Here is a 19,386-nt window from a genome sequence, read left to right on the forward strand (position 1 = left end):
TACATTGTGTTGATCTCCATGATTTACAGTATGTGAAGATTTAAATTTTCACAATTATAATTTATTTTGTAATAATTATCTATTCATATGCAAAATCTTTTTTTTTATATTATTCTGATAAAATTATATTAATCATATAATTTTATATACTAACGTTGATACAGTGTTGTTTCAAGTATATATTTTACAGGTATCAAAGGATAGCGTTGAATTATTATTCGGTAGGTTTAAATTATTTATTGTTTATTGCAGAACTTTCTGCATTAGGATTCTCTATTAATTTGTTCTTCATTTTGAGCTGATTTTGATATGTTCTAACTTCACAGTAAACTAACATATAAAACTTTGTTGGTAGATTTAAGTATTATTAAATTATTTATAGTTATATTGAGTTTATATGTCTGATTTATTAAAAAAAGTAAATTAAATAAATATTTTATAATTAATACAATTAACACTATATTAAAAAAAGAAAATAAATACATACAAGTTATTTTTTTATTAATTAAATTATTATAATTGAAATTAATTTTAACACAACAGTTTAAAATTATAATTTCAATATTATAACGTGCATTACATATTATTACATGTGTATGGGCTATATGGCTAGTAATAATAACAAGTATAAGAAGAATAAAAAATTAAAAATGCTTGGCGGAGGAGTGCAGTTTTGTACTTAATCCACCAAACAAAAAGTTCAGACTTAAAAGCCAAGAACCTGAAATAGAAAAATATTCCAGTATAAAGATTTGATCAATTATAAATAAACATTAGTCAGAATTCATATTGATATGCCAAAAATTGGATCTCCATAGCAACCTTGATAGTTAGCATGATGGGCACCATGTGTGTGATAAGAACAAAACGTAGTGTCGTTAAGCCAGCTGAAGAGACACCATTGACCACACTAGACCTATCATTGATCGATAAGATACCTGTTCTAAGGTGCGATGCCAGAACGTTGCATGTGTTCAGGCATGGCCCTGAAGCTGCAAGTGTCATAAGAGAAGCCTTGTCTAGAGCATTGGTTCCTTACTACCCTCTTGCTGGGCGCCTCATTCACAAATCGGAACAAAATGATGAAGCAGGGTGCCTCCAAGTTCAATGCTCCGGGGACGGTGCCTGGTTTGTTGAGGCTTCTACTGATTGCACTCTTCAATCCCTTCATTTCTTTGATGACATTCAGTCTATTCCATATCATCATCTTCTTCCTGATGATGTTCCTCAAACCGAAGGCATTGACCCCCTTGTCAAAATGCAGGTATATATGTCTTTGACTTGATAAACGTTATTTAGTTAACTATATAAAAGATTTTGATTATTCAAGTTCACCAATACATGACCAACAATAATTTGGCCTAACACTTAGAAAAAATAATATTTTATAAATTCTAATGGTATAAAATATTAATATTAATAAAAGTTATAATTTTATTCCGAGTCATTAATCAGATATAACCTAATCATGATAATATGAACTAATTTTTATTATAAACATGTTAATTGTCCAAAAAAAATTAGTTATTAAATTATGATGTATATACTAATATATGTTGAATTTTTATGTATGTTATGATCAGGTGACACAATTTGGATGTGGAGGATATATGATAGGCCTCGTATTCTGCCACACCATTTGCGATGGCCTTGGTGCTGCCCAATTTCTCAACGCCGTAGGCGAGCTAGCTAGAGGTCTTCACACCCCCACCATTGAACCGCTCTGGCACAGACACTTCGCTCCCTCACCAGTCACCACCACCATCACCGTCGCCACCTCCACTCCCTAAACTACCACCAACCATGCCAAGCTACAAGCTAGAACACGCTACCGTAGACATCCCCATGCATCGAATCAACAACCTCAAGCAAGAATTTCAGCGGCTCACCGGACTCGCTTGCTCTTCCTTCGAAATTGTAGCCGCGGGATTATGGACAAGCAGAGCAAGAGCCATTGATTTCGAACCCAACGCCGAGCTGAAGCTTGTGTTCTTCGCTAACTGCCGTCAAATCTTGGACCCTCCTCTCCCCGCTGGCTTCTACGGCAACTGTTTCTTCCCAGTGACGATCACCGCTTCCTACGAGTCGCTCAGAGACGCGTCGCTCTTCGATGTGGTGAAAATGATACAAGATGCAAAGACCAAATTACCCTCCGAGTTTGGCAAGTATTTGAAGGGTGACTGCGGGGATGACCCTTTTGCCCCTCCTTTGAGCTATACAGGACGCTCTTCATATCGGAGTGGGGGAGGCTGGGATTCAACCAAGTTGACTACGGGTGGGGTCCACCGGTACACGTGGTGCCCATACAAGGGTCAAGCATAATCCCCGTAGGAATTGTGGGGTACATGCCTCTCAGCCTCCTCCCAAACAAAGGAATTCGTTTGATGACGTGGTGCGTTGAGCAAGATCATCGCCATCCCTTCCTCCATCAAATGCATGCTCTCATGGATATATGATATTATTATTATTATTATAATAAGCTCTTTTTTAATTTATCTTAATCAATAATGCATAGCTAAGGTCTTTGCCCTATTTAATTAGTGTTTACGTGATCCCATGAAATGGAAAAAATATTATTTATATTAAAATCAACTATTAAAATTTATCGATATATATAAATATATATGTTTGTTTAATTTATTTTTAAAATATATTTTATATTTTAATATATATTTTATACTAATAATTAATTTTAATAATTATTTTTAATATATCCATAATATAGTTAATATGATAAAGATGTATATTCTAAAACTAATTAAATAATAATATTACATATATATATATATATATATATATATATATATTAAAATTAACTATTAAAATTAGTTATTATTATAGAATATATATTAAAATATAAATTATATAGTAAAAATAAATTAAATTATACATAAATATATAATGATAGATTTTAATAGTTAATTTTAATGTATAAATAATATTTTTGTACATTCGGTGAACTACATACTCTGAGATATATATACCTTGCTTCTGCTTCACTTTCGTCTTTCTATTCTGGCTTTGTCTATTCTTAAAGGAGAGTTGACAAATTGATTCAAATGGAAGGATGAATGTAGGTCCTTTTGCGTAGACCTTGTTTTGGTTACGTGGCCAATTCTTTGAGTGAGTTTATTATTGTTGTGTTTGTTTGGATGATAATCGAGAGTTTTGTGATTTCTTCAAAAGTTGTTTTTGGTTCTTCTTTAAATATTTTTGAAGTAAAAGTGCTGCTTAATTTTTAGAAAGCACCGCATTTTTTCCTTTTTACGGAAGGATATTAGAATTGGTTGTTAAGGAAACAGTTTAAGAATTAAACCTTTCTTATTATACAATAATGCTATATGAGTAATTCTATATCTATGTATAATAAATAATAGAAAAAGTATAAGTAATCAACAACATTTTTTAACATTTTTAACAATGGGTAAATAATGTGAATTAATAGGATTAAAAGAGTAAATTAATCTTAAATTTAATTAGTAGCATTAAATTAGAGTGTAATATATTTTTATTTGATTGGTGATTGTTTATGTTGTTCAAAATTTTCATTGTTCCCCTAGTACTCCCCTTCTCCTAAATAATAATATGCAAATTTGATGCATCGGATGTATGAGGAAGCAAGCCAGGTTGCTCATGATGCAGTTGGAAGTATAAGGACAGTAGCATCTTTCTGTGCTGAAGAAACAGTTATGAAGCTATACAGAAAGAAATATGAAGGTCCAATGGAAAAAGGAAAAAGAAAAGGGTTGATCAGTGGAATAGGATTTGGGGTTTCATTTTTCTTTCTCTACTGTGCCTATGCAACCTGTTTCTATGCTGGAGCTAGATTTGTGAAGGATGGCAAGACATCATTCTCAGATGTTTTAAGGGTACTTAGTATTAACTCTTTTAGCACCACTTAATCTGATTAAACATATCAGAGTGACATTGTTAATCATTAGAAGCCTCCTTCTCTAAATACTTTGCAGGTTTTCTTTGCTTTAACTATGGCAGCTACGGGAATTTCCCAGTCAGGATTCAGTTGCTCCTGATTCTAGCAAAGTCAAGTCAGCGGCTGCTTCCATATTTGGACTACTTGATATGAAGTCAAAGATAGATCCAAATGATGAGTCTGGTACAACACTGGATTGTTTAAAAGGTGAAATTGAGTTTAGCCATGTAAGCCTATGTTTGACCATCCATTCTGGCAAAGTAAATTAAACACCCTTATTTCAAACTCTATTTCATGTTAGTATCAACGTGATGAAAATGCATTTTAATCAAATATTGTTGTTCTATGGCCACAGTGCATTGGATGCAGAGTGAGAGAGAGTTGTTCATGATGCATTGTCAATAGAGCCACTGTAGTTGTGGCACATCGTCTATCCACAATTAAAAATGCAGATGTCATTGCTGTGGAAAAGGAAAGGCATGAGACTCTCATTAGTAAGGAGGACGTATTTTATGCTTCCTTGCTCCAACTTCATTCTAGTGCCCAGTGCCCATTCTGAGGGTTTCTAAAAGGTAGTTAGAATCGCAAAATCGATTCTCATTCTATTCCTCCTTTCGTCACGTTCTTGCTCTGCGTCTCAGAGAAGCAGTGTTCGCGCAGAATCGACGAGTAAGCACGCCAAATCGCCAGGCTTGAACCCTAGGTTTATGTGTGTTCAGCTTCATGCCTCCATTTTTTGCCTCTCTCATTAACATGTTTCTTGCTCTCTCCCCTATGTGCTGGTGGCGCCGTAGCGGTGGCTCAACCTCTCCCAGTCTCGCGCCATCTTCATCGCTCTCCTCTCTTCTCCTCTGTCAGTACTCTGCCTGTCGTGCTTCTCTCTCAATCTCTCCTTTCACTTCTCTTCTCGCTGCTGTGTTGTTGTTGTTGCTGCCGTTGGCTTTGCAGATTCTTCTATGCTCTTATCGATCGGTTTATTTTTGCTAGTTCTATTGAATATCTTGTGTGGAAGTGATAGAATTTTAAATGCCAAAGGAAATAGAAGGGAATAAAAGTAACTGTTTAGTCCAATTTAAAATAATTTTTTAAAAAAATTTATTTATATAAAATAAATTGATTTTTTTTAAACCATATATCCACTGCAAGTGAATTTCTGCCTTCTTATAATCTTATTCTAAGCTAGTTTATATATTGCTAATTTAACTGAATATTATATATTGATTATTATACTGTTATGAGCTATGTTGGATCTATTTATTTTATAATTTTGTTTAATTAATACATTTTTGGATTGTTTTTGAATGATTGAATTGTTTTTGTTATTGTTATAATTCTTTAAGGGAAAGTCTTGGAGGTCAACAATTTTTTAAAAAGTTGGCCAGCATTTAACTATCAAAAAAAGATTGAATGATTCTATACTATTGAATTTAATCTCACACCATTAAAAACATTATTGATAGCCAATTGATAATTACAAAATACAAAAATTGCTGATCCACTAGCACTCCTCATTTCTTAATCTTTTTCTGGTAATGGAAAATTTATTGCAAATGAACTAGACGAGGAATATTCATATATATATATATATATATATATATATGAAAATCATCCTTTAAATGATTTACTTGAGATTTTAATTATTTTTTTTTTTGGTGACTTGAGATTTTAATTGTTTATTTCTAGTAATTTGGTTTATTTAAGATTCACATTTTTTTATTTATTTAAATTAATTTTATGTCATCAAATTATATATTTATAATTTACAAGTTAGGTTTACATTTCGGGTAATGCTAGGTAGACAAAAAAAGCAGTCAGAACTTGTCTTATGTAGCATTTATTAATTATCGCAACAATTAATGAATGCTAAATAAGACAAGTTATTGCTGTTTTTGGCTGATTTTCTTTGGTTACTAAATATTCTTGATTCTATATTAACACTTTGAGTTGAGATAAAAACTACAATTTTATTATATCTGTCTTTCTATTTATAATACCAAAAAATTTAATATCCACTATCCTATAGAAATTTAATAGCTTAATGGATTAAAAGTAGAGTGTTAGGAATAGTAAATTTTGTAATTTGTAGTCATTAATTACTTATTTTTTTTATTGGTTAAGTACCCGCTAGATTTTAATAAAATTGCTGCCCAAAAACTTTCTCGCATTAAAAATTAGAATTACTAAATTTTTGTACGTTACATGGTATTTTGAACAATTTTAAATATCTTATACCCGGTAACAATTTACATAAATTAAAAGAAGAAAAAATAACTTAAGGCAATATGATAATTTTACTTTCAATTAATTTAGTTAAATCGTTTTGAAACAAAGTTATGCGTGGTTGATTCTTTTCTTCCTCTCTGGTCCTTGTTCAAGATTTCTCATAAACATGGGTGCCTTGGTGGTATAAATTTTTTATATTTTATATAGTGATTAGAAACAAAATACTTACGATGATTGTTTTTAGATCTATTTATTTTAGAAGCCATTACAAATTTACAATTTTATTTAATTTTTAATTTTAATTTCTAAATCAATTAAGTATTATAATTTAAAACTTTTGTGATCAAGAAAAAGTTTTTTTCTTTTTGTATATTTACTTACAATTATTATTTTACCACCATAGAATAAAGTATAAATCCTAACTAAAAATGAAGTTATTGTCTTTCTTAAAATAAGTAAAATGACTTGTTTCAAATAATTAAATGAAAAGGGAGCTGTAGGAAAATAATCTTAATGCAAAAATACTAAATACACGTTAAAATTTAGCCACTAAATTAGTTATTATATATATATATATATATATATATATATATATATATATATATATAAATTTTTAACTAAATAATTAAATTATTCATAGTAGAATAATTAAATCTACTCTAATAGAATAATCAAACTTTTTTACATTAGGATAATAAGGTTTTTTTTATGAAATATTAGATATGTATTTTTATACGGTGTATTTCTATACTGATTTTTATGTACCGAACCATAGTTGTTCGTAATATAATATATAACCCATAAACTAAACTTATTTTTCTCTCTTTCCCTCCAAAACTCAACTCCTAACGGAACAACTTAAAAACTGTTTTATTAATAAATAAATGCAAAAATAATTCAGTTGTCATTCACAACACATTAAAATTAAAAGATAAAATCAAATCAAATAAAAAAAGTTATCTAACAAAAAAAGATAAGAATAAAAAAAATCATCTAACAATCAAATTAAATAAAAAAAATTATCTAACAAAAAAAATAAGAATAAACAAAGATCATAATAAAAGACACGCTGCTTTGCTAGCAGCTTCTCTATTCGTATGTCGCAGCTCTATTCAACAAGCAGCACTCCTTTTACTTTTGAGTTCAAATATAAAAAATTAGATATTTTTTATTTATTTAATTTAATATTATTTTATATTTTACTATTTATTTAATTTAATTTTTTATATGATAAAAAAGATTAGAATATCCAATAAGTATTAATATTATTGTATTTGTATAAATTGATAAAAAAATTCAATAAATATCATAAATGACTAAAAAGTTTAATTCTAATTTAATTATTGAAGATTTTAAGTCACTAAAGACTCGAAGAATATTATTATAAACTATTTTATATTTTTTATCTGTAGAATTATTTATTTATTATCTTATTAGTAACAAATTTAAAAAAATAATTATATTTATAAATTTTATTTTAATATAAATATTATTATTAAATTTTTATGTTAAATTTTTTGTCACTCCAAAATTTTGTTTGAAGCTCCCACTGATTGTGGGCGAGGTGCTCTGTATTTATGGCTGGGAAAATATTTGTCAACCCCTTTGCTTTTCTGGGTTTTTACACTTTTACTACATAGTTTTGACTTTTGCGTGTGGTTTGGGCCTCTTGATATATAATACATATGGAACCATGCATGATGTCAATCAAAGTCTTGTTTAAGTTACCGTATTTTGTGATGCAATCCACACTCCCACTAAGTTGCTGGTATTTTAATTGTGAATATATAATTTTACCTGTTATTATTATTAATAATATCTTCACAGTAGTATTTATTTATCTCCTATACCAAGTTACTATCCAATAGACCAATACCATGACTAAGTAATATATAATGCATGACTTTTTGGCATTCTGTTGTTTAGTTTCTTTCTGCGGCAGTTAGTTAGTTGGTTGGTCAGAAGATGGAAAATATTTTCGGTCCCTCCTTTACCTGGATAACCAACCCAAAGTGTGTGTTGCTGTTTTTCTGCAAAATTATAGTACCTTCAAGTCTATGTTAATCGAATTGGAGAATCAATAAAACACACTTCAATTTACTTCATTAACATTTTTTTTGGTTGCCCATAATATTCTCCAACCCGACAGGCTAAAGATTAATCCGTTGCGGATCTAAGTTTCATTTAAGGACTTGCCGTTGGCCAATGGGTTGTTACATGCACAAGGCGGGATTCAAATATCCGACACCTGCTTAAGCGGACTAGTGAGCTGACCGCTCGACAAACCCAAGTTGGTTTATTTCATTAACATTTTATTTATGTATTTATAATTTGGTGTTCTTGTTTTTGAAAATCCTGTGGGATAAGTCCATGTTCTAAGATTAAAAAAGAAAAGGATATCAACCCTTTGCATCATTATGGAATGGCCATGAAGGAATCTACCTTAGGGGTACTTCCAGGAAACACACGTCGCAATAATATGTCTATGTGCTCCTTTTGTTTGTTGCTTAGCCTTCACGTATCTTTAGAGTTTCACATTTAGTCACAACTTGGTATGCTATAAAACGTTATTATATACATGATAAGAATTTTTCTAACTAAGTTGTTTGGTTCTGTTTCAACCTTACACTGCTTCAATAATTTTGTTATTTTGTAGTAGTGTTACATAACATAGGACTTAAGAGTGTACTAGGGAGATGGGGCGTGAGAACGGTTACAAACGTGATGATGAGACAAGTTCATCAGAGAACCAAAAAGAAACAGTTCCATACTTCAAGCTGTTCTCGTTTGCAGATTCCACTGACATCTTGTTGATGATTGTTGGGACCATTGCCGCCATTGGAAATGGTATGGGAATGCCTCTCATGACATTAATATTTGGCCAAATGGCAAACGTCTTCGCTGATAACCTGTACAGTGAAGATATTGTCAACCAAGTTTCCAAGGTAAAATCCAGGAAACTAATATTCAGCTTAATGTGTATGTAATTGTGAAGAACCAAAATAATATTTAGTTATGCTGACCAAAATTGCAGATCAGTCTGAAATTTGTGTACTTGGCAATAGGCATAGGTGTTGCAGCATTCCTTCGTAAGTACCCCATAATTAGGTCACTGATTTTTGTTAACTCAACACAGTTATATATGAGTTATTCAGCAATGAAGATCATTGTTTCATGCTGCAGAGGTGGTATGTTGGATGGTGACAGGGGAAAGACAAGCTGCAAGAATAAGGGGTTTGTACTTGAAGACTATTCTAAGACAAGATATTGCTTTCTTTGATAAAGAGACAAACACTGGTGAGGTCATAGGTAGAATGTCAGGTGACACAGTCCTTATTCAAGATGCCATGGGTGAGAAGGTAATACTAATAATACTACTATATCTATATCTATATCTATATATGTATCATATGCTGCTGCAACATTCATATACTAAAAGGCTTGCTTGCATAAACAGGTTGGGAAATTTGTGCAGTTAATTGCAACATTTGTTGGAGGGTATGTGATATCATTTGTCAGAGGGTGGCTTCTAACTCTTGTCTTGTTGTCTGCTCTTCCAATTCTCGCTATAGCTGGCGCAGCTTTGGCCATCACCATAGAAAAGATGGCAACCATAGGTCAAAATGCTTATGCAAAAGCAGCACATGTAGTTGAACAGACAATAGGTTCTATAAGAACAGTATGTTAACAAAGCCTAAATAAATATCTTTGAAATTTATTGTTAGCTTCAGAGTCTTATATCAGGTTCTGCCATGATATTGATTGTTTCCTTTTTTACATGTATTTCAAGGTTGCATCCTTCACTGGGGAAAAGCAAGCAGTATCTAGTTATGAAAAACGTCTTGAAGATGCATACAAATCAGGAGTTAGCGAAGGCATAGCAGCTGGAATGGGTTTTGGTGTTGTTACCTGTGTCATTTTTTGCGGTTATGCTTTGGCTGTATGGTATGGTTCAAAGATGATAATGGAAAAAGGATATAATGGGGGTATGGTGGTCAATGTCATGGTTGCTGCGTTAAGTGCTTCCATGTAAGTACATAGATACCTTCGGGATAAAACTAGATGCATTCTATTTGCTTGCCTAATTCTGTGTATGTATATGTTAGGTCTCTTGGGGAAGCAAGTCCTTGCTTAAGTGCTTTTGCTTCGGGTAAAGCAGCAGCCTATAAAATGTTTCAAACAATTGAGAGAAAGCCTGAGATTGATGCTTATGATCCTACTGGAAAAACATTGGAAGATATTCATGGCGATATAGAGTTGAGGGATGTCTATTTCAGTTATCCGGCCAGACCCGAGGAGCTGATATTCAACGGATTCTCTCTGCATATTCCAAGTGGCACAACTGCGGCTTTAGTAGGACAAAGTGGAAGTGGGAAGTCCACAGTTATCAGTTTGATAGAAAGATTCTATGATCCACAGGCAGGTGAAGTTCTTATTGATGGCATTAACATTAGAGAATTTCAGGTTAGATGGATCAGAGGAAAAGTTGGCCTTGTCAGCCAGGAGCCAGTGTTGTTTGCATGTAGCATCAAGGATAACATTGCTTATGGAAAGGAGGGAGCAACAATTGAAGAGATTAAAGTTGCAACTGAACTTGCAAATGCTGCTAATTTCATTGATAAACTGCCACAGGTTCTACAATATCAAAGGAATTTTTGGATTCATAATCTAACTCGTTAAGTAAACTTAATTAAATGCTTCCTTGTGATGTGTATGTAGGGATTGGAAACAATGGTTGGTGAGCATGGAACACAACTATCTGGTGGACAGAAGCAACGCATTGCCATTGCAAGAGCTATCCTAAAAGATCCAAGGATTTTGCTTCTAGATGAAGCCACAAGTGCACTTGATGCAGAATCTGAAAGAATAGTGCAAGAGGCCCTAGACAGGATCATGATCAACAGAACTACTGTTATTGTAGCTCATCGCCTAAGCACGGTGAGAAATGCAGACATGATTGCTGTAATTCATACAGGGAAAATGGTTGAGAAAGGTACAGAGCATGCAAAGATAAGACATGGATTCTCTCATCATGATAAAATTTTGTTTTATATATATTTGTAACTGACTTCATGTTTATCAATCAGGAACACATGTTGAATTAGTCAAGGACCCCGAAGGAGCTTACTCTCAGCTTATACGTTTACAAGAGATAAGAGAGGATGATTCATTAAAGAATGCAGACAATCAAAACAAGTCTGAACTCTCAAAAAGTAAAAGGTGGTCATTTCAAAGATCAGAATCATCTGCTGGTAGCAGTAGCCGCCACTCGACTTCCTTCGGCTTATCTACAGGAGCTAATATCCTTGACCCTAAAGTTGAAACTCCAAGAGAAGAGGATGTACCATCACAAGAGGTTCCACTATGGTGGCTTTTTTCCCTTAACAAACCAGAGATTCCAGTGCTTCTTATGGGATCTATAACTGCCACAGCAAATGGTGCTATATGGCCAGTGTTTGGTTTGTTGCTTTCTAGTGCCATCAAAACATTTTATGAACCATTCAATGAGTTAAAAAAGGACTCAAGGTTTTGGGCACTAATGTTTATGACCCTTGGACTTGCATCTTTAATTGCTCTTATAGCAAGAGGATACTTTTTCTCTGTGGCTGGCCATAAGCTAATCCAGCGAATTAGGTTGCTATGTTTTGAGAAGGTGATCAACATGGAGGTTTCATGGTTTGATGAGGCTGATCATTCGAGTGGCGCAATCGGTTCAAGGCTCTCGACGGATGCTACATCTGTTCGCGCCCTTGTTGGGGATGCATTAGGACTACTAGTTCAAAATATTGCAACAGCATGTACAGGCTTGATCATTGCTTTTGTTGCAAGCTGGCAATTGGCGTTGATCATTGTTGTCATAGCCCCTCTTGTTGGACTGAATGGATATGTTCAAATGAAGTTCTTGAAAGGCTTCAGTTCAGATGCAAAGGTGAGACTTTTTCCATCTCAATACTTTGCTATGAAAGTACTTCATGGTTTATTAGACTCAGCGAAAAATCCTATGATAATGTGCATATTTTTATGCAGCGGATGTATGAGGAAGCGAGCCAGGTTGCTAACGATGCAGTTGGAAGCATAAGAACAGTGGCATCTTTCTGCGCTGAAGAGAAAGTTATGGAATTCTATAAGAAGAAATGTGAAGGTCCAAGGAAAACAGGAATAAGGCAAGGCTTGATCAGTGGAATAGGATTCGGGGTTTCATTTTTTCTTCTCTATTGTGTCTATGCAACCTGTTTCTATGCTGGAGCTAGATTTGTGAAGGATGGCAAGGCATCATTCTCAGATGTTTTAAGGGTACTTAGTACTAACTCTTTTTAGCACTTGCACCTGAATTTTCAATATTTCTTCACTAAAAGCTTCCTTCTTTGGATTTGTTGTAGGTTTTCTTTGCTTTAACTATGGCAGCTAACGCAATTTCCCAATCAAGCTCACTTGCACCTGATTCTAGCAAAGCCAAGTCAGCTGCTGCTTCCATATTTGGACTTCTTGATATGAAGTCGAAGATAGATCCAAGTGATGAGTCTGGTACAACACTGGAAAATGTACATGGTGAAATCAAGTTTCGCCATGTAGGCTTTAAGTATCCATCTAGACCGGATATACAGATTTTTCGAGACCTAAGTTTGACCATCCATTCTGGCAAAGTAAATTAAGCACTCTTCTTTCAAGCTCCATTTCATGTTATCAAACTGATGAAGATGCATGTTATCAAACTAACCATTTCAATCAAATTTTCCAGACAGTGGCCCTTGTTGGTGAGAGTGGAAGCGGGAAATCCACAGTGATTGCTTTGTTACAAAGATTCTATGATCCAGATTTTGGTCAAATCACACTTGATGGGATAGAAATTCAGAAGTTGCAGCTCAAGTGGTTGAGGCAGCAGATAGGACTTGTAGGTCAAGAGCCAGTATTATTCAATGACACCATTCGTGCCAACATTGCATATGGTAAAGGAGGCAATGCAACTGAAGCAGAAGTCATACAAGTAGCAGAACTGGCCAATGCTCATGGCTTTATTAGTGCCTTACAACAGGTAAAAACAACACTCAACTTGTTGGTATTTGTGTTTTTCAATTGAGTTATGGTTTTTGGATTTGGTGTAATAGGGTTATGATACTGTGGTGGGAGAGAGGGGAATACAGTTATCTGGTGGGCAGAAGCAACGTGTAGCCATTGCACGTGCTATAATAAAGAGTCCAAAGATATTGCTACTTGATGAGGCCACAAGTGCATTGGATGCAGAGTCGGAGAGAGTTGTTCAAGATGCATTAGACAAAGTGATTGTGAATAGAACCACTGTGGTTGTGGCACATCGTCTATCCACAATTAAAAATGCAGATGTCATTGCTGTAGTTAAAGATGGAGTTATTGTGGAAAAAGGAAGACATGAGACCCTCATTAGCATGGAGGATGGTTTTTATGCTTCCTTGGTCCAACTTCATTATAGTGCGTCAACAGCATGACAATAACTTTGTTATGATGCTAGGCAATTCGTTATCCTTGCTTATCTTTTCCAATTTCCAAGATGAAAATTGGTACGTAGTGTGACTAATGTAATAGTTGTGTTGAATTCTTAGTAAAGAATTGGAAATAGATCATGCAATCACCATTTGGTAATGTTTGGAAAAAAGACAGACTGAGAGACTAAGATTGAAATAAATTTTAGTATTGTGTTTGATGTAAAATAAGAAACAGAGATTGAAATCAGAATGAAATTCTAATTTAATTTGCACAAAAGATAAAGTTGGAATTAATTAATTGAAATTGGAATATTTTAGGTATAAAATATTATTAAAATTTTAATTTTCGTCTCCAAAAATTTCAATTCTCTGTGTTCCTACTTTTTGAAGGTACTGAAATACTGAAATTTTAGAGACAGACTAAAATTTGAGTAATAATTTTTAGACCAACAAATATACTCAGTCCCAATCTCCATTTCAGTACTTCAAAACAAACGCTACCTTAATATTTTAGAGAAAGTAAAAAAAGAGTTTATAATATCCTACAAAAAGGTTAGTATTAAGAAAATTTCACCTTTTACAAAAAGGTTAGTATTAAGAAAATTTCACCTTACGCACAACACATACATGTATTTGTTAATGTTACAAGTGCGAGGAATGTATGAAATTAGTCTCACATTAAAGAAAACAAGGAAGAGTGAGAAGTTTATAAGATGAGAAACCCATTAACTTATAACCTTAAAGTTTTGAATTGGATGTGGTGTCTTCTCATTTTATGTTATCTCAGTTGATTCCTCCCCGAAATCTCCGCGTACTGTACTTAAAATGGACTATTTGTATCCAAAATGCATTTTATCTTAATAGTAGCCTTAAATATAGGTCGGAACCAAAACTTTGTTTTTGGATACAAAATTTAGAGGATAAATCTGCCTATTTTCTATTAAAGTGACATGCATGAACAAGAACTAACTAGATCATGAGCCATAAACAAAACGCATAAGCTAAAAGAAGCCACGAAGAAATAGTTTGATTTGTCCATACTGCCCTTTCATCAAAGATCACAAACTTCAGAATCAGGTCTATATTATCTTCATAAAAAATATATATACAAAATGAAATAAAGATGCTTCACTGTTGTGTTTTAGCAAAAGTAAAGGATGTATTGCAAATTGCTTACGAATTAAATATCAACACCAACGCCTTCTGGCCCAGATTCAACCACACGTGCAATCGAGTTTACATACTTTCGAAACTGCAACAATCAATGCATTATAGTTAGCTATTTCTCATTCATTATTACACCACCACTAAATTTTCAATCTCATCAGTGCTAAGAGTAAGGATTTAAGCACTTAGAAAATTGGACTTCTGTAGTAGGTATAAGTATAACAAATATAGCTCAAGTCATGAATCTTAATTTTCATTTCCTTGTGATTAAGGAGGCATTATGGATGCACTGTAAAGCTATTCAAGGCAACAAGGAGACTAGAACAGGCACAAATAGTAAAAGTAAACAATTGACCATGTACCTCTTCGATTATCTCTTCAGACTTGTGACCTAACAGTTCCACTTTAGCAGCTCCAGATTCCTTTACTGACTTCATTTTACCATTTGTAGCATCCACCTATCAATTGCAGAAGAAATAACAAAAATTCACTCTTTCATCACAAATTACTTTTTTTATTATGAAACTCAGAAATTGTACCTCTTCTAACACGGCCTCAACATTTCTCCGTCTTGTTTCGATGTCACGTTTCTTATATTCCACATCGGATGTTATACCATTTAGGTATTTTATTGATTTTTCCTGCATAATAGTGCACTCTTTCTCTACCTGCCTTTTCGTTTCTTCCATCTGCAAAACTAAGGAAGGGAAACAAGTAGAGAAGTTGCATGGTTTTATACTAAAAAAGCATTACAAAATAATCTAGCATATAGTTATGCCGCATTTCAGTAAACAGATGCCATTGAAAAGTTTGAAGAGAAAAATACAGCATTGAGTGAAAATAATTTAGGTCATTTGTGAACAGCTTTCAGCAATGTCTTCTGTAAAAATAGCAATATAAATTGGAAAAGGAAATGCGAGCGTTGCCTGCCCAAGAATGTACCTTTACTTTGTTTTTCAGCCAATTTGGACTCAAGGGACTTCTCCAATACTTGTTCATCGCTAAGTTTAGCTTTCAAAGCTTTAAGCTCCTTTTCAACCGATTTAGCAGAATTTACCTATATGAAGTGCTACTGATATCAAACAAGAGGTTTTGCACAATAGTAATCATTGAAGGAAGTTATATATATATAACAAAAGAAGCAGCTTTTCTCTCCATAGACCATGTTAATGTGGAGAATTCATATTATATTTTCAATCACTAAGACAGAATGAAAGCAGAACTCCAATGGCAAAACTACGTTGATACCTGTTCCTTTATAGCCAGCATTTGCTTGTAGTGCTTTGACATTTTCTTGCCAACCTAAGAAAAGAAGTTAAAAAGATAAATTGATTTGTACACTAAGAACAAAAGATTATTTATATATGCATGTTCATGTTGACATTGTGAATTTTATAGGTGGATTGATGGCTAGAAGCTGAGACAATCTGTGAATAAAATCATTTAACAGTATGACACCGAAGAGAAGAGGAGGAGGAGGAGGAGGAGGAGGAAGGGGGGGGGGGTCAGGAAAGACAACATATGAACATATAGGCTCTTGGGTTCATAGAGTGGAAAAACACAATTCATAATAATAAAACAGAAAACTTATTTTGGAAAGTGAAGTCTGCTGCTCTGCTGTCTAAAATGATTTCTTTCAAGCTAGGCAGCAGTATCCTAACTCTGAACTCTTAACAGAAAACAACAATCAGGAATTAGAAATACTATGGTGGCCACCTAAGCTTTTTCATACTATAAGAAGAAGAAAACAAAATAAGAAAATGTCTATACTAGATTACTTTACTGCTGCCTAAAATACAGATGACGGAAAGAAAAACCTGCCCTGGAACAATATACCTTGGAATAAACTTCAAGGAGAGAAGTCTTCTCATGAAAAGTTTGCATTGCCAACCTTTCAGCTTTCATTGCCTCTTCTCGAGCTAATTTCTTCTCTTCTAAAGCCCTCTTTAGCAAAAAGTAGAGAAGATAATTTACATTAGTGAATAGGCAGAGAAAATATCTTAAGTCTCTACACAACAATAAAGAAACATATAACAATTAGTCAGTTATGCAAACAGAACATGTTAACTTGCATCATTAACAAAACAGAACAGAACAGTTTAGTTCAAACCTCACATAACAAAACACAATTTAACATAAATATAAAAAAGTAATAAACAAATAATGATTAGAAAGAAGTAGCTTATTTCATGGCAATTTTCATCACGCAGACACCTAAAAAATGGAAAGCATTAGTATCTGATCATACTTAAATTATTAAGAAGACAGTAAAGTAGTCCAATAATCTCCAGTTTAATGTTCACACAAGCAGGCTTGCAGGGAGAAAAGTATACAACATATTGGTTGCAAAGAACATAAAAGCAATTAACTTAGGTGATGCCTATAAAAGAACAATGAAGTGAACATCATCAACAAAGTTAATTTGCAATCGATGCTAATTATTGATACGAAACAGATAGAACTTGTACCTGAATTTTGTCAGGTGATTGGGCAATTTTTGAACGTAGATTCTCATTTTCTTGAGCATTTTGTGACAGTGTAAATTCAGCATTAGAAATCTGCATTAAGAAATGGAGAATAAGTCTATGATAAGGTTAACCATTCATTGCTGATTGTTATAATTAGCTTGTAATGTATTCAGAAGTTGCATTATCTATTGAAAGGAAATAAATTTTTACTCCTCTATAGATGTTCTGCCCATATACCATCCAAAATCACCAAGAATAAGCCAATAAGGCATAAGATTTGATAACTCACAATGATAAGCTTCTATAGACCAAAGCTACAGATGATATGATAAGGGAAAATAAACTCACCTTCGCATCCATTTCTTCTGCCTGGTCCTTTGACTTCTTTAAAGTAGTCCTCAGTGACATCTGATTTTTATTAAGGGTCATGATAGTGTTACGAAGTTCCGCAACCTTTGCATCAACCTCCTGAACAACAGCCATCTCTTTTTCCCTAGCTTCATTCAAGTTGGAAATCTCTGATTTCACCTGCAACCAGAAACGGTCAACAAAGGCTAATACTCAAGTAAATTCAATAATGATTACGTGATCCATCCACAAATAAACCTGAGGAATCTCATTCTCCTCCAAATTTATTCGCTGCTCCTCCAGAGCGCTGACTTCGTCTCCAATTTTTGATATCTCAACCAATTTCCCTTCCCTACAATTTTTTAATTGAAGAAAAGAAAATGAGAATTGAAAACAAGCAACAAGTATGACAATTAGGCAGTTATGCCAACACCACATATTAATTTCCCTACAGAGTCTATGAACTATGAAGAAACCATCTCTAAAAGTATATGAGAGACATATATGAATGCAATCGCTTGGATTATTGTGCTAAGAAATGCTTATCAGTTTCTCCTAACTTTCTATAGAAAGGGCAAAGAAGTATCCACCTATAGAGAACAAAATTGACAATAGAGCCGATGAAAAACTCGGTGCGCTGAGTGTCCGGCATAAGGAGATCAGCGAACGTGAACACAATTCTCCTAGGGCACTCGAGTATGGCCAGCACCTCCTTAATCTTGTAGTACAGTTTTGTAGCGCGGATGGACTCCATGTGAAGTTCAGGATCATCGAAATTCGACACCGCTTCAAAATCAAGCTGCTCATTCTCTTCCCTGTTGACAGAGACACCAACTCGCAAATTCGAGAACACAAAACGGAAATAAGAATGGTCCATCGTAACTAACTTTTTTGAGTAACAGAATTCAGGTTAACGCAAGAAAACTAACTCGTAACAGAATCAAAAACGAAGAAAGAGTAACAAATTAGTACTCAAGAAAGTCGAGGTGGATGAGGAGGCGTGTATAGAGTTCGAAGATCAAGTCAGGGTTTGGGTGGATGAAGTCTTGCTCAATCATGTTGGCAATCTGCAATTGCGCTAAGGTTGTGATTATCTCTGGTCTCGAAAGCGTTGGGTACTCGTACTTCGACGTCGCCATTGTCGTTGTCTTCTTCTTCCCCCAGAAGCAAAATCGGCAGACTGAGAAAGCCGGAACGGTGATGATAATAAAAGGGAAAAAAACTAAAATAGAAATTAATACCTAGTTGCACTTGAAATTAAAATAGCGATAACTTTTCCCGCCATTTACTTATGTTGAGTCCGATGGAGGCTACTTATATACAACATTGTTCGCGTATATGTTAGGCCCAATACGGATTATGCCAGTGTCTAAGTGAGTTGAAACTAAGCCCATCATGTCTTCAAAAAGAAAAAATTAAGCCCATCATGGACACTGCTCGTATCGAACATAAGCCGGCGGCTTATTGTTAAGCGGCCTAAATCCTCCATTTTTTTTCCCGTAAAAATAGTCAACTTTCAGCAACTGAGGCTTGGGAAAGATAGAGGAACTGTTAGACTCCCATCAAGCTGCAATAGGGCTTGAACAAATTTCCTTTCACATCTTTCTAATTTCTCAATTAATGAATCTACTCTGAGTTTTTTTAAGTGCTATTAAATTGTTAAAAAAATTCAACAAAAAAATATTTTTTTATTTTTTTTGTATGTTTGACAAATTTTTAAAAATAAAACTAAAAAATTACTAGCAAAAAAAATATTTTTTTTAAGAAGTTATAATTTATATTTTTTAAA

At 33.7% G+C, this 19,386-nt stretch overlaps 3 protein-coding genes across 4 annotated transcripts; 2 read left to right on the top strand and 1 right to left on the bottom strand.

Annotated features, from left to right (window-relative positions):
• Nucleotides 1-814: 814 nt before the first annotated feature.
• On the top strand, nucleotides 815-2,549 carry LOC107646575 (HXXXD-type acyl-transferase family protein). The gene is given in 4 exon segments (XM_088491831.1): nucleotides 815-1,264; nucleotides 1,584-1,742; nucleotides 1,744-2,220; nucleotides 2,223-2,549. Coding segments are annotated over 4 exon segments (1,299 nt in total). The 5' UTR covers nucleotides 815-835; the 3' UTR covers nucleotides 2,457-2,549.
• Nucleotides 2,550-8,203: 5,654 nt separating this feature from the next.
• LOC107646574 (ABC transporter B family member 21) lies at nucleotides 8,204-13,786 on the top strand. Its single transcript, XM_016350750.3, has 13 exons — nucleotides 8,204-8,444; nucleotides 8,811-9,099; nucleotides 9,189-9,243; nucleotides 9,338-9,513; nucleotides 9,612-9,833; nucleotides 9,945-10,183; nucleotides 10,261-10,786; nucleotides 10,874-11,147; nucleotides 11,242-12,083; nucleotides 12,182-12,448; nucleotides 12,535-12,798; nucleotides 12,894-13,187; nucleotides 13,261-13,786. Exons 2-13 carry the CDS (start codon nucleotides 8,851-8,853, stop codon nucleotides 13,615-13,617), a joined length of 3,765 nt encoding a protein of 1,254 aa, XP_016206236.1. The 5' UTR covers nucleotides 8,204-8,444; nucleotides 8,811-8,850; the 3' UTR covers nucleotides 13,618-13,786.
• An 884-nt stretch (nucleotides 13,787-14,670) lies between these two features.
• Nucleotides 14,671-18,870, bottom strand: LOC107646022 (kinetochore protein NUF2 homolog). Of its 2 annotated transcripts, none has more exons than XM_016350203.3 (11): nucleotides 18,570-18,870; nucleotides 18,188-18,412; nucleotides 17,856-17,949; nucleotides 17,598-17,777; nucleotides 17,250-17,339; nucleotides 16,618-16,725; nucleotides 16,030-16,083; nucleotides 15,724-15,838; nucleotides 15,321-15,478; nucleotides 15,144-15,239; nucleotides 14,671-14,866 (listed from the first exon to the last, which is right to left on the bottom strand). In XM_016350203.3, exons 1-11 carry the CDS (start codon nucleotides 18,734-18,736, stop codon nucleotides 14,795-14,797), a joined length of 1,359 nt encoding a protein of 452 aa, XP_016205689.1. In that variant the 5' UTR covers nucleotides 18,737-18,870; the 3' UTR covers nucleotides 14,671-14,794. The 2 variants fall into 2 exon arrangements, with proteins under 2 accessions (XP_016205689.1, XP_020959598.1); XM_021103939.2 differs by having other exon boundaries at nucleotides 18,188-18,431; nucleotides 18,570-18,702.
• Between the last annotated feature and the right edge of the window lie 516 nt (nucleotides 18,871-19,386).

The sequence above is a fragment of the Arachis ipaensis genome, chromosome B6 (genome assembly GCF_059453495.1).
Source record: "Arachis ipaensis isolate K30076 ecotype BB chromosome B6, ASM5945349v1, whole genome shotgun sequence".
NCBI classification, from domain to species: Eukaryota; Viridiplantae; Streptophyta; class Magnoliopsida; order Fabales; family Fabaceae; genus Arachis; species Arachis ipaensis.

What these genes read in the sequence shown, in the direction of transcription:
- LOC107646574 (XM_016350750.3), top strand. Translation starts at nt 8,851, where the DNA reads ATGGGGCGTGAGAACGGTTACAAACGTGATGATGAGACAAGTTCATCA. An exon ending in CATTCTCAGATGTTTTAAGG is followed by an intron (nt 12,449 to 12,534) that starts GTACTTAGTACT and finishes GATTTGTTGTAG; the next exon opens with GTTTTCTTTGCTTTAACTAT. An exon ending in TGACCATCCATTCTGGCAAA is followed by an intron (nt 12,799 to 12,893) that starts GTAAATTAAGCA and finishes CAAATTTTCCAG; the next exon opens with ACAGTGGCCCTTGTTGGTGA.
- LOC107646022 (XM_016350203.3), bottom strand. Translation starts at nt 18,736, where the DNA reads ATGGCGACGTCGAAGTACGAGTACCCAACGCTTTCGAGACCAGAGATA. An exon ending in AGGAGAATGAGATTCCTCAG is followed by an intron (nt 17,778 to 17,855) that starts GTTTATTTGTGG and finishes TTCTGGTTGCAG; the next exon opens with GTGAAATCAGAGATTTCCAA. An exon ending in TGCTGGCTATAAAGGAACAG is followed by an intron (nt 15,839 to 16,029) that starts GTATCAACGTAG and finishes CACTTCATATAG; the next exon opens with GTAAATTCTGCTAAATCGGT.